Below are 21,422 nucleotides of genomic sequence, written 5' to 3'. Positions count from 1 at the left end.
TGAGGCATTGTGGCTGGCGGCAAAGGCAGCCCTTGTGTTGAAGCCAATAATCCAGCATCAGGGCTTCAGGTGCGCAGAGAGCCGTGATTGACAGGCCTCGATATGAGGCCCTCGCCTCACTTGACATTTGGGTTTCATAAGGTCTGGAACAAAAGGCAGGGGCAAAATAATCAGAGAGGGGCGCAGGCAAATAAATCTGTTTATTCCTCCTCACCTGCCCCCTCCCTCAACTCTGCACCTCCCCTGCTCGCCCACATCACGGCTCAACCCTTGGAGGGGAAAGAGGGAGGGCACGATATTACCTTTTCTGAGCCTTAGTGGATTCACGCACCACGACAGCAGGTCACTTTAGGCCCTGTGCTTACCTGAGATATTAGTTTGTATGTGTGGTAGATAGAGATGTGTATTTGAATGGCTGCAGTGGTGTGTATGCCTGCCTGTGTATGTATGAGGGAGAGAGAGAGACAGGCAGAGACAACAGGGAAGACAGTGAGACAGAGGCAGACAGACAGACTGGGTGAGTGAGGATTGATGTGGTGTCATATTGTGGATAACCATTTGTACGCCTGTGTGAGTGTGTCTGTGTGTGTGTGTTTGAAGCAACATGTAATGATGACAGAAGTCCTCCTTTATTATGTTAAAGCAGCACAGCAGCTTTAAGATACAATTAGGCCGTCACATTATAATAAATCTGATCCTACTGTAACTATAGTAATAAAAGCAAAGCTGTTAACAAATTCTGAGAAGAAGAGAAAAAATATGAAGTTTCATGTAAAACAAGCAGTTTAAGATTTTGGACACAGTCAGTTAGAGTCACTAAATAACTGAAACAGTGGTTGGGCAAGGCACTGACCCAGCAACAGTGTGTTTCATCTTCCCACACTAAACATCTCCTCACAGTAATGTAGGCTGACATACTGTATACATTCACACTGAATGGGTATGTGCATAGCAGAGAGAGATACTGAGTCTGAGGCATTACAGACTCTGTTTTAATTTAAAAAATCAGAGCAGCTAAATAGTCATTATTTCAAAAAAATCATTTACACCTGTGCTTTTGTTGCAGTTGCATGTCAAAATGTCTCCAGTGAAAAGGGCTTACATTGCAAAGGAATTGTTCAAAGAAAGAAGACAAAAAAAGTGGGTCATAATAGACTAAAAGCCAATTAGCAGCATTTGTCAGATTTAAAAGAGCTCTGATAATCTGCACTTTGATATGTGTGTTTTCTAAGCAACACGAGGAGCTCCGAAAAACTACAAGAGCAACAGCCAAAAAAGAAAGGAAAATGCTTAAATCAAAGGAAAGAGTTGGGAAAATCATGTTCCATCATTGTCATAGGATAAAGACAATTGACTAAGTGCTAATTGGCATGCAAGCCTGCTTTGTAGTGGTAATGATCCAAATCTGAGTTAATTAATTGTCTACATTATTTTGTCTACCCCAATATTCTTTATATCCCATACGAGCAGGCTGAGGTATCTACAAGGGAGCTCAATGGGAATTTAATTGTAGGCTTGTAAGTGCAATCTCTGGACATAATAGCAGACTGTTTTAATGGGCAATTACATTAAAAAACAGGAAAAACATCAGACACCTAAGGGCCATATGTTCGCCTCTGCCTGGAAGTCTCTCTAAAAAAACACACACATAAGTCAACAGATAGTTTCCAGATTAATCCCTGTGACATCGTTTAGTACCAGAGCTAACCCCACGTGGGGAGCCTGCATAAATTGCATCCTTCTGCAGGTGATTGGTTAACATATCGATGACTGGCAGGAGGATGGAGCGGAGTAGGGAGACTTTGTCCTCTCTATTGGACGCCTTTAATGGTCGCTCCTCCTTCAGACCACACACCATTGGTTTTGAGGGCGTCGAAGAGGAGCCGGGAAGTTGTAGTTCTTTCTAGTAGAAGCACATCTTATTGCTTATTATCGACTAATATGAATTAAACTACACGTCCCGACGTCACGGTACGGGCTCCTGTAATTGTTGTGAATATGTAATTGCGCTCGTACGACTGGTTGCTTCTAAATTTGGCTTCGCAGGGACAGGCTGCTACAGTCTGTGAGGTAGTCGCTCCGCCGGTGCAGCTGGGATGTGAACATTAACGGAGGCTGTAGGAAATTAACCGATACATGCGTGACGACGGGACGCCGTGGAGAAGCTCAATCGTGGACAAGCGGGGTCATGATGTACCAGAAGCTGATCCTTTGTAGGAAAAATCAGAGAAAATAAACGAGTCATTGTTAGTTACAGTGGAAATATTCAGCTTTGTGCGCATTGAATAACGCGCCGGAGACACTTGGAGAAGACTGAGGCAACTCCGGCTTTGATTTTTTTTTTTTTTTTTTTTTTACAGTGAATGGACGTTTGAAATACTGTCTGTAAGAATGACGTCCAGCCAAAGGTCCGAGGATGTTCCCACTCTGCCTGGTGCCTGCACATAGCCCGCTAACCAGCCACTGACTGACCTTTTACGCACGGGAAAGATCCGTGCTCACACATACTGTTTTCGTGTTTAGGTGGATGAACTTTTCAACACATTTTTAATGATTAGAGATCTGAGCAAGATGTACCCCCCGGCGCGGCATCCGGTAAGTAGAGAGCAGCAGCAGCCAAGCAGTGTGTCAAAACAGCGCAGATTAACAGCCGCGCGCTTGATGCGTAATCAGTTTAGATCAAGTTTCCGTGCCACCGCGCGCTCGCACGGACAATTGCGCTCATTGACAAACTGCTGCAGTGTGTGTCTGTGAGTGTGCGTGGGTTAAGGAGTGAGCAACTGAGTGAAAGCGAAAAGGCCATCTGAATGACAGAGACCTATTGTAATCTACAGTCTTGCCTGTGTGTGTGTGTGTCGTGACACTGAACTTTGGTGGCTCAGTTCTTCCTCTCTTCCCTCACACGCTGTTTGGTGTTTGCGGTTTGGGTTGAGATTCCCCACCAGCCGGGACAGCCGTTCAAGTTCACTGTCACCGAGTCCTGCGACCGGATCAAGGAGGAGTTCCAGTTCCTCCAAGCCCAGTATCACAGGTGAGTGTTTGGATGGAAACACAACATGTATGCTCTATGGAAACATCAACTCACTGCCCAAATAATGACAGAATATCAATTAAGTCTTCTGTGTTATTCTGACTTCATTTTAGAAACTACAAAAGACTACTTTCTATGATTTTCCTGTCAATTGACCCGCTGGTCATGTTTGAGTCATGCAGTATGACCAACATTTCTAGGAAAATGTATGATGCAATTATAAGAAATAATAAAGCAGGAACTTATTTTTGCTTAGGATTTGATGAACATGCTGACTTGAGACAAATATGCACCTTACAAAATACTAATAGAACCTAGAACATGCTGTTAGTCTTTGTCTCGGGTCCATCTATCACACAGGTAAACCTCATCAACCTTGGTATGCACGTCTCTCTCTGCAGGTGCAAGTGGTGTGAAATACTTTTTAGCCGACATGATGAAGTGTGAAATATATTGCTCAGGGCAGAACCATGAGCATGATACCAATGCATAATAATCGCCCACCTCTGGCCACCTCGTAATTATTGTCCAATCACCTGGTGAGATGGTCCAGTTTGTTGGCCAATCCTGGGGCTGAACAGCTGAACCAAGACTAGTATCTGCTGCATGTTTAAATGTGTAATGCTGCAGCAGCCCAGATCAAACTGCTCTACACCAGTGAAATCCTGTTGATTTGTTAAAAGAGGGAGGGAAATGGGTCAGATACACATGCTGAATATACATCATGAGACTAAAAGATTATTTCCTTTGTACATGTTTTCTTATATATGGTATTTGGAGAAAAAAAAGTTATAAAACTTTCACCTGAAAACATTTGTCAAGGTAATGATCCAACCACCTGTCACACTGAATGACATTCAAAATAATCTAAAAAGCTGATCTTAGCTCTTTTGTTTCCAAAATTGCTTGTTTTTATCTTTTAAATGAATTTGAAGGCCTGCATGATTCATTTGTCCTTCCAAGTTGTTGTATTGGATATTTTGTTTTTTATCAGTAAGTGCGGAAATCCTTTAGCTTATTGGAACATTTACATTTCAGTAACATGTGAAATTATCTCCATTTGTTCATATTTGGCATGTCAGCATACTCACTTCATCTGCACCAGCTTGATGACATTATCCCCCTGACGGTTATCTTGTAAAATATGCACACAAAAGCATGTAGCAGCAATAAGTGGAGTGGAAGCTTTCCAGTAACATTTGAAAAGGAGTTAGCTTTAGTGTAACCACAGTTGTGATATGGATCTTCATTATATGGCTGCTTTTTTGTTGATGGTGCAGTTTGGGCATCCACTCACACCGTAAGAATATATGATGAGGTTTGTGTGGTTGTCTATTGATCCATTAATTACTGTTCTGCACCTGCTGAGTAAGGGTCTGTGTCTGCAGGGGAAGCTGGTGCGATCCCAGCCATCTTTCTTCAGTTTTTTTATTGCTGTCAAATTTTGACATACTAATTTAAAGCAACAGGATGTAGTCACTTCAGGGTCATTTTGTAAAAGCAAGCTGAAAGTGACACCTCAGCTCCTGTGATTTTTTTTAAATGTGGCTAAACATGCAAGGTTATGATCATGACATTCACTAACATAATGTTTTTTCTCTTGCCTCAGCCTGAAAATGGAGTGTGAGAAACTGGCCAGTGAAAAAACGGAGATGCAGCGACACTATGTCATGGTGAGTTTCATTGACTAGGCGTGTGTGTGTGTGTGTGTGTGTGTGTGTGTGTGTGTGTGTGTGTGTGTGTGTGTCTGTGTACGGATGATTGCATTTTTGTGCAAAAAGAGGAACAGAGAGGGCACATTTGTCTTATCTTGCTTCATCTTTTTTTTTGTCAGTACTACGAAATGTCGTATGGACTCAACATCGAGATGCACAAACAGGTAGGAGATATTTTTCACTAATTATGCAAACGAATATGATGCGGAACAAAAAGTCAAATTGATGGTTGTAGGTGTCAGGGGAATACAGATGGAAAATAAGATCAACATGACTGCATAGTTTCAAATTTTGATTTAGAAATCTGTGATTCTGTAGACACCCCGAGCCTTGCAGTTGACATATTTTTTATGCTGCCCAACATTTCAACAAACCTGGAAATAATCGATTTACCACTGCCAGTGATGCAAGGTTAATTCTAGATAGGCCAAGCGGCATTTGTAAATCCTGTCTCATCATGTTATTTCTAATACAAACCGGTACAAACTGTTGATTTTTCCAAACCCTATAAGCAAACAGCAGTTTTAATAGTTTTTATCTCCTTATAGTGATGACCTGTTAGCCTTTTCATGGCCCATAAACTATATTCTATTGCTTTTTTTAGTGTTTAAGTAAAATCATCTGAAATATATATTAGAGATTGGAAATATGATATATTTACATGATTAAAAACGGTGCTTAAGAATTTGATCCCATTGTCCCTCTGTTCATTTTTACTATGTTTGGTTGGCCTATGAGCCTCAGTCGTAATTCCACATGTGAGTAATGATTTCATCAGTTTAATTGAACGAGAGAATGGCCTGAAAAATGACTTGAGTGAATGAGAATTTAGCCTTTAACGAGCCTTTACATTACCGCTGCCTTTTTTAAACACGGGGAGGTCATTAGCATAAATGTCTGTGTTAACCACACATCAGCTGCCAGGCTAAATGGACCACAGCTAACCAGCTACACATTCATTTCCAGAGAAATGGTGTGTGTAGAGTGTGTGTGTGTGTGTGTGTGTGCACGCGAGTGTGTTCAAGTGTGAGAGGAGCTGATAAATGCTTGGCCTTTGTCTTGCCATGTGTATGTGATTTTCTGGTTGTGTGTATGTATAGTGTGTGTTTACTTAGCTGTGCATGTGTATGTGTTGGGGTGTCTGTATAACAGCTTGTATGTATACTGTACATGTTTACTCAGTGTGTGTGTGTGATTGTGTGTGTCTGTGTGTGTGTGTATGCGCTCATATATTGTAGACGTTTACTTGTGGATGTTTGTTGATTGTTGTGTTATTTTCTGCTGTAGCGTGTGTGTGTGTGTGTGCTCATATATCCTAGACGTTTACTTGTGGGTGTTTGTTGGTTGTTATTTTCTGCTGTAGCATGTGTGTGTGTGTGTGTGTGTGTGTGCATGTTTGTTTCTGTGTGTGTGTGTGTGTGTGTGTGTGCATGTTTGTTTCCGTGTGTGAATGTTGCACACTCACGCAGACTAATCAGACTTCTCTGATGAAATATGGGGTGTCCACTATAAATCCTGCTGTCTGCTTCGGTCTGCTGCTGTTTGTGTTCGTGTGTGTGTTTATATGGGCGAAAGAGAAAAAATAAAAAGAGGTAAAATGTGGCCCGTGGCTCTGTGTGGTTCCCAATGATTTCTGTCAGAAAACAGTTTTGGAGAGTGAATCCCTAATTCCTGCCAGCGGTGTGTGTGTGTGTGTGTGTGTGTGTGTGTGTGTGTGTGTGAGAGAGAGAGAGTTTTGGAAGCAAATGATTTTGCAGGTTGTGTTTGTGTGCACTCGTATACCAGCGTGCCTGGGTGTTAATGTGTGTTTTGTATCCATCGATATGATGATACGACGTGTGTGGCTCGTTGAGTGGATGCCGAAATTGAAGAGTAGGGGGTGGTGGTGGGCATGTTGAGCTGCAGTCCCATTAAGGCAGTCGGCCTCCGCTACCAAGCAAATTGCTAATATTGCTTGTTTAGCATTTTCTGAGGGTAATAGGCCCATTGATTTTTGGCTCTGCTCTCTGTTTTATTCACACAGAAGGAGCTCTCCACGGGCTCTGGTGCCCGGGGAGTGAAATGTACCAGCACTCGTTGAAGAAAAATTGACTTGTAGACGGAGGATGGAGCGGGGAGGAGGGGAAGGGGTGTGGAGGGAGGAGGGGTGCGAGGGGTTTAGAGCATGGGGCTAAGCTGCGAGAGGACAGCTAATCAATTGCAAATTAGCGAGGCTGAAAGAGAAATAAAGTGAGCGAAGGATGGGGAGAAAAGAGAAGGAGGAGGGAGGACAAAGTGGTGAAAGAAGGAAGCAATAGGGGTGGGTGAAAAAAATTGATCACATAAGAATCTTGATTCTTATCCCCTACAATTCGTAATCGATTAATAAATGTTAAAAAATTGATTTTCTAAATGTTAGTTAATAATGTGACAAAAAAGGTGGAACTCAAATGCAAAGGCAGTGCAGCACATGGACCGTCTACAGCACGCACACGCCAGAGTTGTTTTGTAGTTCATCTTTAAAAAAGGCAGCGGTTGCATGAATTTTTGATTCAGTGACTAAATAATTACCTTTGCAAGACAAACGGGAAGTATATTATGAACTTTTGCCATTGCTCAGAGACTAACAAACGACCAACAAAAACTGCAGCATTAAAGGTGCAGTGTGTAGAATTTAGTAGCATCTAGTGGAACGGACTTGGCAGAAATGGAATACTATATTAATAAGTGTGTTTTAATTAGTTTATAATCACTAAAAAGTAAGAATAGCTGTATTTTTCGTTACCTAAGAATGAGCCCTTTATATCTACGTAGGGAGCAGGTCGTCTTCTACAGAGCCCACCATTTTGTACCACAATGTTTCTACAGTAGCCCAGAATGGACAAACTCTTTTTGCAAGTTTCTAAACACTATTTGACGCAAGGGGCAAGCTCCATGTCTGAAAAGTGAAGTCAATGTGGAAATGCCTTAAACTGCATTCTTTCTAATGGCCAGCAGGGGGCGACTCCACTTGGTCCAAAAAGAAGTCCAATTCTATGGAAGTCTATGAGAAAATGACCCTACTTCACATTTGATTTAATATCTCAATAAATATGTTCTCAACAGGGTCTTAATTGCTAGTTTCAACTCTTCTGGCTAATTTCCCCATTGTGGGACTAATAAAGGAATACCTTATCTTATCTTCAATACAGCATGATGCTCAGTTTATAAATGATGGTCCCATAGAGACATTTTGATCCTAATGACTGTGTTTTCAACAAGGGTTGATAATTCATTTTACTGCAATTTTCTGCCATATTCTTGTACTTCCCTCTGTATCAGAGGGAATATTTATTCCACTACATTATTGACACATATCATGGGAGATATTGTAATGAATTACTTTGCAGAAAAAAGATTTTACTGTCAAACATTCAGTTTATTTTTGATATTATAATGGTTATAAAAGATGGATCATACGTGTAGCCTATAAGGATTTAAAACACTGACTATGTAATCACAACATTCCCAGTTTTAGAAAATAATCTGAATATTTCTCCTTAGAGAAAATCAACAGAAATTGTTTCATCAACTACTTTAATGATTGATAAATCCTTTAAGAAAAAAGGGCAAAATGTTCCAGCCTCTCAAGTGTTAATGATGTTATACAATATTTAATATTTTTAGCTCTCACTAATGGTAAACTAAACATGTTTGAATTTTTGACTGTTGGCTAAGATAAAACAAGACATTTGGGCTTCAGGAAGCACAGACCAACATTTCTTTGATAATTTACAGAACAAATAACTGATTATGAAGCATATAAACAATTGAATGATTGATGAAGAAAGTAATTGGCAGTTCCAGCCGTACATCTTTCACTACAGCCCACATTTTGGGTTTGTTTGAATCAGTGAAACATGACAGAATTAACAAAGGACATAATGTTCTCATGTTGCAAACTTACATCATAAATTAAGTTGTAAACTCACATTGCAAATGTGCCATAAACATTGGGTGATGGTTTTGATCACAAGTAGACATTCCTTTGTTTTAAAGGGATCAGGAACCACTCTATATGATCATGCCTTCACACTGTATTTGTCAGGATGTCAATACTTAATGTACTCTTGTTACTTGTCTATGAGGACAGTGTAACATCATTTATCTGGAGGAAGAGAGATTTGATTTCAAGCTAAACAAAAATACTCATATGAACAAAAAACCTGAGTCTTTGCACTCATTTAGCAGTTTGACATGGGCTGTATAGTGCCCTTTGTTTGTCCTCTCTGTCTCTGTCTACCTATCTAGCTGTGTCTTTCACACACCCACTCGCACACACATGCAGTCTCAAGGGAATATAGTCTTTATATGATGGAGTCCATTAGGTGTATTAGCTGGTGGTGAAAAGTGGTGCTGATGTGGTGCTTACAAAGCTCCACAGGGGAGATGGACATTTGATCTTCTATCTGACCCAATCTGACTCCAGGGCTCCTGCCTGATCTAATTTCTTTGTTGTTAGGAGTTAAAGTGGGAGTATTTGAACTGTTCTTTTCCCCCCAAATTTTTATTCTTTCAGGCAACATCTTTAGTGATAAGTGGTTATTGCTAGGGGTATTTTTGTGCTGCGCAAGCCATTCCTGTTATCCCAAAGAGACTACACTACTGTAACCCAACAAGCTAAAAGATTACAAGAAGGTGCTGTCAGGTAGATAATGAAAGTATTTACAGTGGCAAATACTGCCTTTTTGCTGTTCATAAAAGTCAAAACTCAAGCATTTCACACCATTTATTGCATGTTGTTGATCTGATAACAAGGGGTACACCATCATGTAGAACACCTCTTAAAGCCCCTGCCTGCTTATTTTCTTACTAGAATTTTAACTGAAGGAACATTTCTCCAGTGACTCAGACACAGGGTCAGAGATAAATTCACACATGATCTTGTCTCTGAGGTTCCTGAGCTTTATGTGACTACAGAGTCCTTTTAATCTAGCAATAGTTTGCTCCATGGATCGACCTGGTTTGAATCATAACCTTAGTGGACTCTCTGGCCAGTTGTTTCTTATTATTTATTCACTGTCAAGATGGCGATAGGTCCAGGTCAAAGTCAAGGCCTGCTCACTGCAGAAGAAATTCTCCAGGTTTTAGAGTAAAAAAACCCCCAAAAAACAAACAAACAAACAAAAAAAAACCCGAACCCTGGTCTTACTTTAGTCTCTGCGGAGGGAACAGATGTCTTGGCCCAACGGGCTGACATCCCTGCACTCCAGCTGACAGTCACAGTTGTCTGCCACTGTTGTAAAATGTCACCTGAAATTGGTTGTGTTGCCTCATGGAAAAGCATCCATTTCCTTTTATGCTCCAGCGCTTTTGTTTCCATTTCTGTGCTAACATCTCAGGGTCAACTCTTGAAAATAAATTGATTGGAGGTTCAGGTTGGTGGAGTTGTTAGTAGAGATCTGCAGCCTCACAACTGATCTTGCAGGTACCATTTGGTTTATTTAACACCGCTGCATTTTGTCTCAGTCTTTCAAAACAACTATTGTTGTTTTAAAAGGACCATACCTACGATTTTATATGTTATAATAAAATATATTATATATTGCTACAAATAATGACAGTCACTGGTTTTCATTCATTTTGTTTGATATGAAAATCTCAACTCTTGAAACTTGCTTGACTTGCGTGATTTTGCTGACTTCAGGATCTTGACAGATTATATCTTTCTTTTTTTAGCAGTGTTTTTCTTCATCTCTAGCCAATGTGGTAACATCTCACACGGCCTGTAGCTCTCTGATATCCATCCTCTGTCTCCTCCATCCATCTCTTCCTCTCTTCCTCTGCCAGGCCAGAGGAAAGTCGTTTCTTACAGAAAGAATTGGTGTTAACCTAACAGAGGATCATCAGTTCTGTAAAATACGGAGTGTTGCAAGGGATCAAGCCATGCCTCCTTTCCTACAACACCTAACATCATGGTGCCTTTGAGTACTTAAGCCCAAACCAAGTGCTTCAGTGGAGTTTTTCTGGGGCTAATATGTACCGGGCAGCTCCCCGGTGTGTCTGAATGTAAAGCAGAACTGAACTGAAAAAGGGCATGTGTGCACAGCAAGTGTTCCCTGGATAAACGTTAAATATAAAAAGAAAATGTCAGTTGTTTTAGGTTGTTTGTGGGAATGTGTGCGGCTGCAGTGCTGCCTTTTCTAGCAGGTAAGTTGCACTGGAGCCTCCCCGCTTTTGATTTCAACATCAGCTCCACTCTAAATTGCTTCTTCACTCTACTCAGTGAGACAATTGGTTTGTTAAACATCATGTGTCTTACAAAAAACACTTTGGAGTTATCTCATTGTCCCTCATGTCCTAAAAAGTGACCACTTCTAGATGATACAATATTTAAAAAAAAACATCATCCGAAAGACTGAGAACTCTTCATGACAAAGATGTTTTATGTTTTGTAGAGGGTGAGATTGTGTCGTTCAGTGAATAATCAAGCGTGAACACGGAATGAATTGATTTGCTCAGTGGAGCCTTGAGTACATTATCCCTCAGATCTCTGGGAATTACTGTGTTTGTGTCTGAAGAATGAATAAGGCCCAGATTGAGGTAGTTGTTGTCTAGTTTTTCTTCTATGTGTATTGTCTTGCCCGGCGGCACTTCTTCTCTGTAACTGTCCAGAACTTCACCTGAGCTGGTGCTGCTTCATTGGGTCTCGTCCTCTGCCTCAGTGCAGGGAAATTAGACATGTACAAGTCAACTGTCTGCCCCAAACTGCTCCAGTCTTACAAAATGATTTTCCAAAAATAAGCTTTATTTGCATATGACCATTAAAATACAGCCAAAAGTGCTTATCATAACATATTTATTCACATTCAGTATAAACTTTGTTCTAAATGTATCCCCTCTTCACATGAATTAAGACATATAAAACTAGTCTTTTGGAACAGTAACGTTTGTCTGAAATGTTTTTCCACAAAAAAAGCTGTAATCACCACTTTAAAAATCCTAAAAATGGCAACTTATTCTCCCTCATTAAAAATTGCAAAGTTTATAAATATGCAAATATTTTTCCACAACGCACTTGTGTAAGTTGAATATTGGACCATGATTTGCTCCAAACGACAGTAGTTACTTTCAAATCATGCACGTACTGTAGACCCTTAATATCAGATTTTCAATTAGCACAGAGAAAATTCCACTTTCAGGAGATGAATGTGAGTGTCAAACTCTAGCTGAGGGAACAGGGAGAAAAACATTATTTACTGGAGGGAAGCTTTAAATGTAGTTAAAGTGACAGTTTTACTCATAATGTTTCATTCGCAAAAAGAAAAGACAAAACATTTCTGCTCATATTGCATCATACAGATTAAGGTCAAGTGAACAGAAATATTGTTTAGATCTGTAGTTTATGTATGTTTATGTCCAATTACAAAAGATATTAGACTTTGAAAGACCTTTGGTGGTGCAGATCCAGATTTCCAGTTTTGTGACAGTTGCCAGAATATCAGCAACGACCCTATCAGTGAACTCCAGGAACAATATTGCTGAGTTGAGTTTCCTTTAGGTATTGATGCCAAAGTGTTTTTCACAAGAAATAAGAGCCTTTCTGTTATGTGGTTGTTCGTACTCACTCTTACAAATAAAGAAGGTGATGTTCATCCCTGTGTGCCTGTTAGAGTGTGTTTTTGGTGTGAGTCTGTTTCTTTTGTCTATGTTTGTGTTTGTATGTGCTTTGGATTCTAGTTGCACTTAACACTCCCTTTGAGACAGCGGATCAGGCAATTTCCTGTTAAAAAAAAAAACCTACCTGATGGGGGGATGTTTTGGGGAGAGTGCTGTATAATCTTTAAAAGCCAACCCTTGGGTTCAGTAAAACATCTGATGAATACAGAGAAGGCTGTGGAGGTGTGTATCTGCTCGTGTGTGTGTGTGTGTGTGTGTGTGTGTGTGTGTGTGTGTGTGTGTGTGTGTGTGTGTGTGTACATGGCTGTGTTTATGTGTGTTGCTTGTGCTTCTATCTGAAGGGTTTGTATCAGTGTGTGTCTGCAGGTTTGCTCTTGTGGCCTCCAGGGGCTTCTGTTAGCACTGATACCAGAGCAAAGTTCACCTCTGTCAAGGTCAAATACATGAATCAAGTGCTCGGCAAGGTTAGAGATGTAGCTTTTTCTGGATTTATTTTTATTGGGCTTGGGGGCATTATCTTTTTTTTTTTTTTTTTTTCCCTCGGCCAATTAAGTTGACAATATAGGTTACATTTTCCTTTAGCTGTCTTCTCCAAATTCTCAAGAGGGCCAAATCCTGCCTTTATATTTACAAATGGTGCATTAAGCTGATTTTGATTGATGTTTGGAGAGCACCAAGGTATAATAACTCTGCTATGATACACATGGGCACATAGACTTTCTCATAAATTGTTTAAAAAGTCACAAATCTTGTCATCTAGTCATGTACTTCCTATCAAAATAGATTTAATAAAATGTGTCTGTTTATGAATGGGGTGTTTATTGACTGACTGGTGACTGTTTATTACTTGATGTAATAGTTTTCTTACTGTGCGAGTGGACACTTACTATTAGCTTTCTTAATTGCCTAAAATGACCGCATGCCTTTTTTATTCCACTATTCTTTTGTGAATCGTTTAGGGGGCAGGTACAAAATTACATGAAATGAGTCCTGATATTTGCAGAATGCCTCATATTTTGAGTAAGCTAATGATATTACATTTGCTGTTGAGTGATAAGATGGTAGAAAATTCCAACAAATTATCTGAAAAGCTTTTCAAGTTTTTCAAGATCTGTGTGTACATACAGTAGATCACCAACATTGCAAGCAACCACCAATAGGATTTCAAGGGCTTGTAGTCATTTTATCTGAAAACAAATGATGTTTTCTTTGTTTCATCAAGAAAGGCACACATTTAATCTCCATCCTTGCCCAGCCTTTTGCCTTCATGAAGTCTTTTACGGTCCAAATACAACATAATGATGAGTATTAATACACGCAACAACAGGCTGGCTGTAACCTGCTCTGCTGCTACCAGTTTGTGGATTTATGAATGTGCTGATGTTTGAACGCAAATGAGATGTGTATTATTGATGGTGTGTGCGAGTGTGCACAAAATAAGTTTGTGCATGTCTAAAAATGTCAACTGGAGTTTGACTTAATCAGACTCTTAATCGGGATCAGAATAAATATTATGTTTGTCACGGACATAAAGTATTTCTAACTGGCTCCCTGTTTGACACGTTGTGACTAGCCTATTTAGATTTTTGTTCAAATACCTGCTCTACAACCTCTTGAGAGCACTTTTTGAGATTTGCTTTTTCAGTTCAGGTGACATTGGTGCTAAGTGCTCATTGCTGTGGTGCCTGTGCACTGCATTTCCCAGAGATCATCTCTAAATCAAACAGTGTGGGTGGCACTTTGATGTCTTTTTTCCTGCTCACATTTTTCTGCATATGTTTTGAATTTCTGTCATTTATTCTCCGTTTATCATCCTCGTTCTTCTTTTCATTACAGCACTTAAATGAACAGCCTTAAATGTTTAATGCAAGACTTTGTGTGAACCCATAGACTGTGAACCTAGAGATTTTTCTCAGGAATCGCTACAAAAGCTTTCAGAAGCAGAGTACACATCAATTACTATTGCAGATATTTATGTGAAATTATGTCGGCTATTACTTAAATCTAAGACAGTTGTAGGTTGTGTGCAGAGGATGACTGTCTTGTCGGTTGGTGACTTTGAAGTTGATTGTGCTTTCTGCGCCCACCTCTCTGTCTTGCAGGCGGAGATCGTCAAACGGCTGAACGCAATCTGCGCCCAAGTCATTCCCTTCCTCTCTCAAGAGGTAAGACCCAAATGCCTGTCACTGTGAGTTAAGAAGGAGGCGGATGAGAGAGAGAGAAAGAGAGAAAGAGAGAGAGAGAGTGAGAGAGAGAGAGAGAGAGAGAGAGAGAGAGAGAGAGAGAGAGAGAGAGAGAGAGAGAGAGAGAGAGAGAGAGAGAGAGAGAGAGAGAGAGAGAGAGAGAGAGAGAGAGAGAGAGAGAGAGAGGGGAACCGTAGAAGGAGGAGAAGTATGTGGTGGATTGTGAGGCAAAACAGACAGATATGGACACACACATGCACGCACACACAGACACACACACACACACACACACACACACACACACACACACACACACACACACACACACACACACACACACACACACACACACAAACACTCACACACAGCTTATCCTGGGCTAATCCTCCCTGCTCGGGATAGGCAGATATGCTCTGAACTTATTAAATGTCTCCCACTAACATATGCAGGAGCCAGCGGCTGAGTGTGTGTGTGTGTGAGGAAATTCTTTTGTGTTTGAGTTGATTTAGTGTGTGTATATTTGTCCACCTGCATGCGCATATTGTGTTAGGATACACTGTAAATGTGTGCACATACAGTAGTGGGTGTGTAGTATGTTTATTATGGAATATTTAGGTGTGTTTGTGTGTGTGTTTAGCTGATAAATCCTTCCTCTGGAGCAGGTGAAAGTGTGTGTGTGTGTGTGTGTGTGTGTGTGTGTGTGTGTGTGTGTGTGTGTGTGTGGAGGGGTGGGAACAGCAGGAAGGAGTGAGTGTGGACTCCAAAGCTCTCCTCCAGATTAGCAATGGATTAGGAGGGTTTAGGGTGGATTAGGAATAATGGCATTAGACTGTGGTGCTGCTACACAGCCCTGAGGCCCGCAGAGAGGGGAGGCAGGGAGAGGAAACGGCTTTTACTGCTTTGTTTGGATTCACAGCCTCGCTTGCTGGGTGTGCATGTGAAACGTAGCACAATCATATTATTATTGCACAGCAAATCACATCCACTGTGTCTGCGTGTGTTTGTGAGAGCTTTGTTTTTGTATTTATTTTTGTCATTTTCTGATATTGTTCCTTCATGCTGCTTGGAAATGTCTTTGACATTTGCTTTGTTTTCACTAATAGGATGACATATTGGTCATCCTTATGTGTCAAGAAAAAAATGCTTAAAATATTACATCCATGTATAGACCAATGCATATGATTGTGTATATACAGTACATGCAAAGTTGTTTACAGAACACAGATACTAGTACTGACAGAATTGTGTGAAAAATGGTCAAGTAAGTAAATTTGGCACTGAATCTACAATCTCAGTCCTGTTGTGCTCATTTTTTAATCTGGTATTTTGCAAAATTTCTACTGTGCTTTCTGTTGGCTAAGATATTGTGTCTGAGTTGTTTTTTTTATGGAAAACAGGTTTACACTAAGCAAATAATGGAAATGAATAAAGTCATGTGTTGTCAAATTTGACAATGGATTCATATTTTACTCAATGTGAATTTTTAAAAATGTTATTAATAATGTCAGGGATATTTTTTACGTGTATACTTTATTATTTACAAGCATGTTTTTCCTTGCAAGAGTATAAAAATGTGACAGTCAGGGAGTTACATTCAGTGATCCACGACTTAAAAATAAAACAACAATTATATAATATTTTAAGTAATCTTACTTGTAATCTTTGCTCAAACAGATTAGCGTTTTAATAAATCCTGGGAACTAACAAAGCAGTGTTTCAGATGTTTGCTCCTGAATCGAGTATGATGTTGTAGTATAACAAATTAACTGGAAATGTGATGAAATTAAAAACATATGCAGTGACTGAAGGAAAATGTTGATGTAATTATTAGAATGACTAATAATAATGATCTAAACATGTTTTGCCATTATTCATCAAACTGATGGATCCGTGTGTGTGTGTGTGTGTGTGTGTGCATGTGTGTGTGCATGTGTGTGTGTGTGTCACATTGACTGTCTGCAGAGGTGTAGCTGAACTTGATGGTCAGGTTCATTTCCACACCTGATAAGCTCTTTCATCTCTGGCCTACTTTGATGTTTTGCGCTCCTGGATAAATCTTGCTGCTCTCTCTCTCTCACTCTCTCATCGTCTGGATCTGTCTTTCTCTCTCTGTACCCTTTGGATGACTTTGCCTGGTTAGCTGTCTGTCTCTCTCCCTCTCTCTGTCTCTGCAAATATGTCTGGTTCCCCATGTTGAAGATTTTGCTGTTATGCTATTTGAGATGTACTGCATGCACAGGTGGGGCAAGAAACAGACAATGGAATCACAGCGGGTTTATGGTTATAGCTGTCTTGGCATAAGCATTTTAAATAGAAACATTCATGTGTGAAAATGTCCATTATTCCAAAAGTGAAATATCCTCTCTAGTTTATGCATCCAGTAATATAGAGGCACACAAGCTCTTTTAAGTTTACACATCTCCGTCAGACAGGTGTTTATATCAGGATGACTGACCATTTCTACTACAGTATCTCAGGCCCATTAGTAGGACCACAGTGTCCCCTCAGAGCTCCAGTTGTTTGTTTTAAACACAAAATCTGCTCCCAAAGAAGGAATCAACTGGACTGTGCAATTCACACTTGAGGGCTTATTTCTTCTAATCCAGTGCGTTTTGAATGAATGTACTGGTGAGTATCAAATCGAGGACGAGCTTTTGTTTTCCAATTAAAGAGAAAACTAACAACCAAAGATGAGTCTGAGGTCTCTCAGGTTCTTGTTTGCAGGCATTGAACTCAGCTTCCAGCAGAGCCTTTGATTTTAATAATGTGGTTGATGTTTTCATGTTGATGCTTTTTTTCTAGAAAGTGGTGAGGAAAAAATATCTGGTTTAAAGGGGACATAGTATGCTTTGTGTGATTTTCTGTTATTTTTATAGTGTTATGATGTCGGATGTTTGTGTTACCCAAGGTTGTTCCATTGGTTGTTTGCGTTGTCCACTTCCATATTTCGAATGGTATTTTAGTATGAGAAAAATAATTAAATCCTACTATTTTAGTTTAGGTAGTCTCCAGGACCAAAGTCTGCCGAAGGTCAGCCTCCAGAAACTAGCCAATCAGTACAGAGTGGGCGCCTCCTTGGGAGGGGCTCCTTAAAGTGAGAGAAGCAAAACAGCCTGTTTTAGACAGAGGCTGAACAGCAAAAAGAGCCCATATAAGAAAATAAGACCTTTAGATCTAGAAATGTGCATATGTCCCCATTAATTTAAGACAGTCCACTCTGTTATAGCACATTTGTGGCTGGTGTGTTGACATAGACAGAAGGATCAGTACATTACTGATTGATGAGTGTATATCAGACATTGTGCATCTTGGAGCTGCCACTTGATTCAGGTGATTCAGGTTTGATAGAAGAAGCAGACAGTGCATTACATCGTTGTGATTTTTCAGAGAAAAAAGACAAACAGGTGTGATGTAGTAAATTATTCACAGGTATACAGAGAGTGTCTTTTGATACACGCACTATGTTTTTCATGTATACCACAGAATTGTGTGGGAGGAGATTGTTGTAGTTCCTTCTGTTTGTCCACAAAGGTCATAATCTTCTTAATCTAAAATCCAGATGTTAGAATTCAACAAATCTCTCTCTCTCTCTCTCTCTCTCTCTCTCTCTCTCTCTCTCTCTCTCTCTCTCTCTCTCTCTCTCCCTCTCCCTCTCCCTCTCTCTCTCTCTCTCTCTCTCTCTCTCGACCTCAGCATCAGCAGCAGGTGGTGCAGGCAGTGGAGAGGGCCAAACAGGTCACCATGGCTGAACTCAACGCCATTATTGGAGTGGGTGTATTGCACACACACACACACACACACACACACACACACACACACTGAAAGAAAATTATGAAAGACAGATCTGTCAAAAGAGAAATGTTGAAAAGCAGTTCAGAAAGAAAAAGAAACATTATAAGACAACAGTGGAGCTGAACACTAACTGCTAATGCTAAATGAGTGCACAATGGACCAGTGAGCTGTGCACTCATGACATGGATGGATTCATTGAATCCACCACAAAGCAGATGACTGAGATTTTATGGCTCATTTCTCCTCTATTCATCCACTAAAGTGCAATAAATTGGCCAACAATTTGCAGCTTCAATGAATCTTTGTCAGGCTGCTGGGTCAGTTTTGATTTATTAGGATTTACTATGTGAAAATAACCCTTTTAACACAAGTGTTTCCAATGGATGATTACAGCAGTTCACAGATTTCTAAAAATCACCTGTTGATTGCTTTCTGCCGTAGATTCAGAGCCATGGATTTACATAAACAGAAGCAGATTGTATCTTATGACTTTAGCTGTTACATATAGAAATGCCAAAGATGCTTCTATGTTTGAGATTTGGGATCATTTGAAAACATTATTGCCAGTTTGTTTTGCCTCGTACATCTTGGTTACATTTTTTACATTTGTAAAAAACAAATATCAGCTGATGATGTCATAGTGTTGGTGTCTCCTTTAAAAAATCCAGTAATAGTTAGGCTCTACATGTTTCAGGTGCAAGGTGGTGTTATATTTTCTGATGAATGTTATTTTTTCATGTCTGTCTTTTCCTCAGTTCTTCAAGTCAAAATCTAGCATTAATCAGTATTTCTGTGTGTGATTCAGCAGCAGCAGCTCCAGGCTCAGCACCTCTCCCACAGCCACGCCATCCCGGTCCCACTCACGCCACACCCAGCAGGCCTCCAGCCCCCTCTGCCCCCCGGCGCCGGTACTGCCAGCCTGCTGGCGCTCTCCTCGGCCCTGAGTCACCAGCTGCCGCTCAAAGACGAGAGGAAACACCACGACAGCAACAGTGAACACCCACGAGGTAAGTCCTGCTTTGTAAGTGTGTATGCAAGTGTTGGCGTCTTTGTGTCTACAAAGCATACATCAGTGGTCAAGATTTTGTTTGGTTATTTCCTCCATGTTCATCTAATAAACAAATGACACAAAATGGTGGGAAATCTACTGTAACTATTATTATTTTAAATTTGTAAATCTTCACATTTTCCATCTACTATAACATGCACTGACTATTTATCTAGATGAGTGTATGCAAAGCTAAAATAAACCAAAGACAAATTGTACAAACTGTGCAACTGTTTTATCTCATACATGAGATGTTTTATGGCATTTTTTGCCTTTAACAGAGAGTTAATAGTGGAGAAGCAGACAGGAAACAAGGGTAGAGAGAGAGAAGGATGATGTGCAACAAGCGTCCCAAGCCAGAGTTGAAACAGGCATGTTGCAGTTATGTGGCTTGTACTGTAACCATTCAGCTACCAAGGTGCTCCAGATATTAAATATTTTTACTGCAGCTTTTATCATTTGTTCAGTTAATGACCCCAAAATAAAATGTACATGTCTACAATGTTCAGTCAAGATTATGAATTGTATCACAACTTGTACTGGCTGATGCTTAATTGTTAGCACTCTGAATGAACAGCAGTTAAAGTAATTTAAAAAATGATTTGTCATTATGCCATTTTAATTGGCCTAATAAGTAGCGATACACAACCACCATGATGCCTCTCTTCTCTTGTAGACACACAGAGTGCCTTTAATTCTTCGTTGAGCTGACTTTGAGCTCAAGCATTTAATTGCAGTAAATAGAGACTCCGTGTGTGATAGAAACAGTGTGCCAGCTCTTAATTACACTGTTGCAGCATGGCTGTGAGGGTTTTTACTGTGCAGTGAAGCAGTCAACCTTGACCCATCACCGCAGTAAAGCTAACAGATGCTAAGTCAGGTAATATTTAACCCCATTAGGAGCACAATCAATAACAATGCAATTCCATTTCTAGCTGAGTCCCTGTTTATCAATGTGCATATACTTTAAGATAGAAGGGATCTTCACTAGAGCCTGATCTGATAAAAGGCTTTACCTAACAATTATTTGCCTTATTGATTACTGATTATTTTCTTGATTAATTGATTATTTGTGCGGTCTGTAAAATGTCAACAAATTGTGAAAAATATCCATTACAAGTTCTCAGAGCTCATGTTTACTTTTCAAAAAGGATTTGATTGATTAATCAGTTAATCGTTGCAGCTTTAGCCCAGGCCAATAAGTTGATCAGTATCAACTTATTGCAGTTATATCGCTTTCAACATTAATTTTGGCCGATAAATTACAGAATTCAATTGCAGGACAGAAGTTCCAGACATCTTTTTCCAGCCTTCCAGATGTTCTGTAACCTCTGGCAGGATTTTGAGCAGCATTAAGCCACATTAGATCAGAGTTAACTCAATACAGCATTTACAGCCATCTTAGTACACCAAAAGCTACTATAATGTACATCTTATTTTTACACTAACAAGGTCTTCATATTATGAGTGACTTCACTGATGAATAGTGACTGTGTATAATGAGTATAATCCTGCGTTTCTGCTTTGTTGCTCAACATGCTGTCAGCTACCTGCTAAATGCTAATTAGTTGGCATTGATCTAAAATAAACAGGAAAATCCTCAGTAAATTTACTTTCAGTCTTACCTTGCATTAATGCTATCTCGAACAATCAATGTTAATGCAAATCCATCATTAGCTGTATTTATCTCTGTGTGTGTTTTGTTGTTGTTTTTTAATGTTTGTATATTTTGAAGCTATCTTGTGCTTGCTACTCCGACATTAAATGCCTTTTCAAGTAATTTTTTTTCTTCTTCCTCCAACCCTCGGCCTCCACAGAGAGAGACTCGGTCAAGGTAAGTCCTTCCTTTCCTTTCTTTCTTTTTTCTTCCTTCCTCTCACAGTCTGACCTGTTGTCTTGTTCTTACAAACAACAAAGAAATGACGTAAGACATAGCATTGTAAATGGCTTATATAACGTTTTTATCCAAACAGTGTCTCTAGTGCTCATTCACACTCACATTCATACTCAAATGG

General features: G+C 39.9%; 1 protein-coding gene across 20 annotated transcripts in view; it reads left to right on the top strand.

The window, feature by feature from the left end:
• The first annotated feature begins 2,550 nt into the window (after nucleotides 1-2,550).
• The window catches only part of LOC128364148 (transducin-like enhancer protein 4), a 32,730-nt gene continuing 13,858 nt past the window's right edge, over nucleotides 2,551-21,422 (top strand). For 3 of the 20 annotated variants that reach the window (XM_053324691.1, XM_053324690.1, XM_053324688.1), the window contains exons 1-7: nucleotides 2,551-2,595; nucleotides 2,934-3,031; nucleotides 4,641-4,704; nucleotides 4,866-4,910; nucleotides 14,487-14,549; nucleotides 19,168-19,366; nucleotides 21,225-21,241. In XM_053324691.1, coding sequence (XP_053180666.1) covers nucleotides 2,551-2,595; nucleotides 2,934-3,031; nucleotides 4,641-4,704; nucleotides 4,866-4,910; nucleotides 14,487-14,549; nucleotides 19,168-19,366; nucleotides 21,225-21,241 — 531 coding nt within the window. Of the gene's footprint in view, nucleotides 2,596-2,933; nucleotides 3,032-4,640; nucleotides 4,705-4,865; nucleotides 4,911-14,486; nucleotides 14,550-18,260; nucleotides 18,340-19,053; nucleotides 19,064-19,144; nucleotides 19,435-21,224; nucleotides 21,242-21,422 lie in introns of those variants that run through there. The other 17 variants (XM_053324684.1, XM_053324679.1, XM_053324677.1 and 14 more) reach the window with 13 other exon arrangements.

Source organism: Scomber japonicus, chromosome 9 (genome assembly GCF_027409825.1).
Source record: "Scomber japonicus isolate fScoJap1 chromosome 9, fScoJap1.pri, whole genome shotgun sequence".
In the NCBI taxonomy this organism is placed as follows: Eukaryota; Metazoa; Chordata; class Actinopteri; order Scombriformes; family Scombridae; genus Scomber; species Scomber japonicus.
The sequence above is the reverse complement of the archived record's forward strand: the minus strand, read 5'-3'. Positions and strand labels throughout refer to the sequence as shown.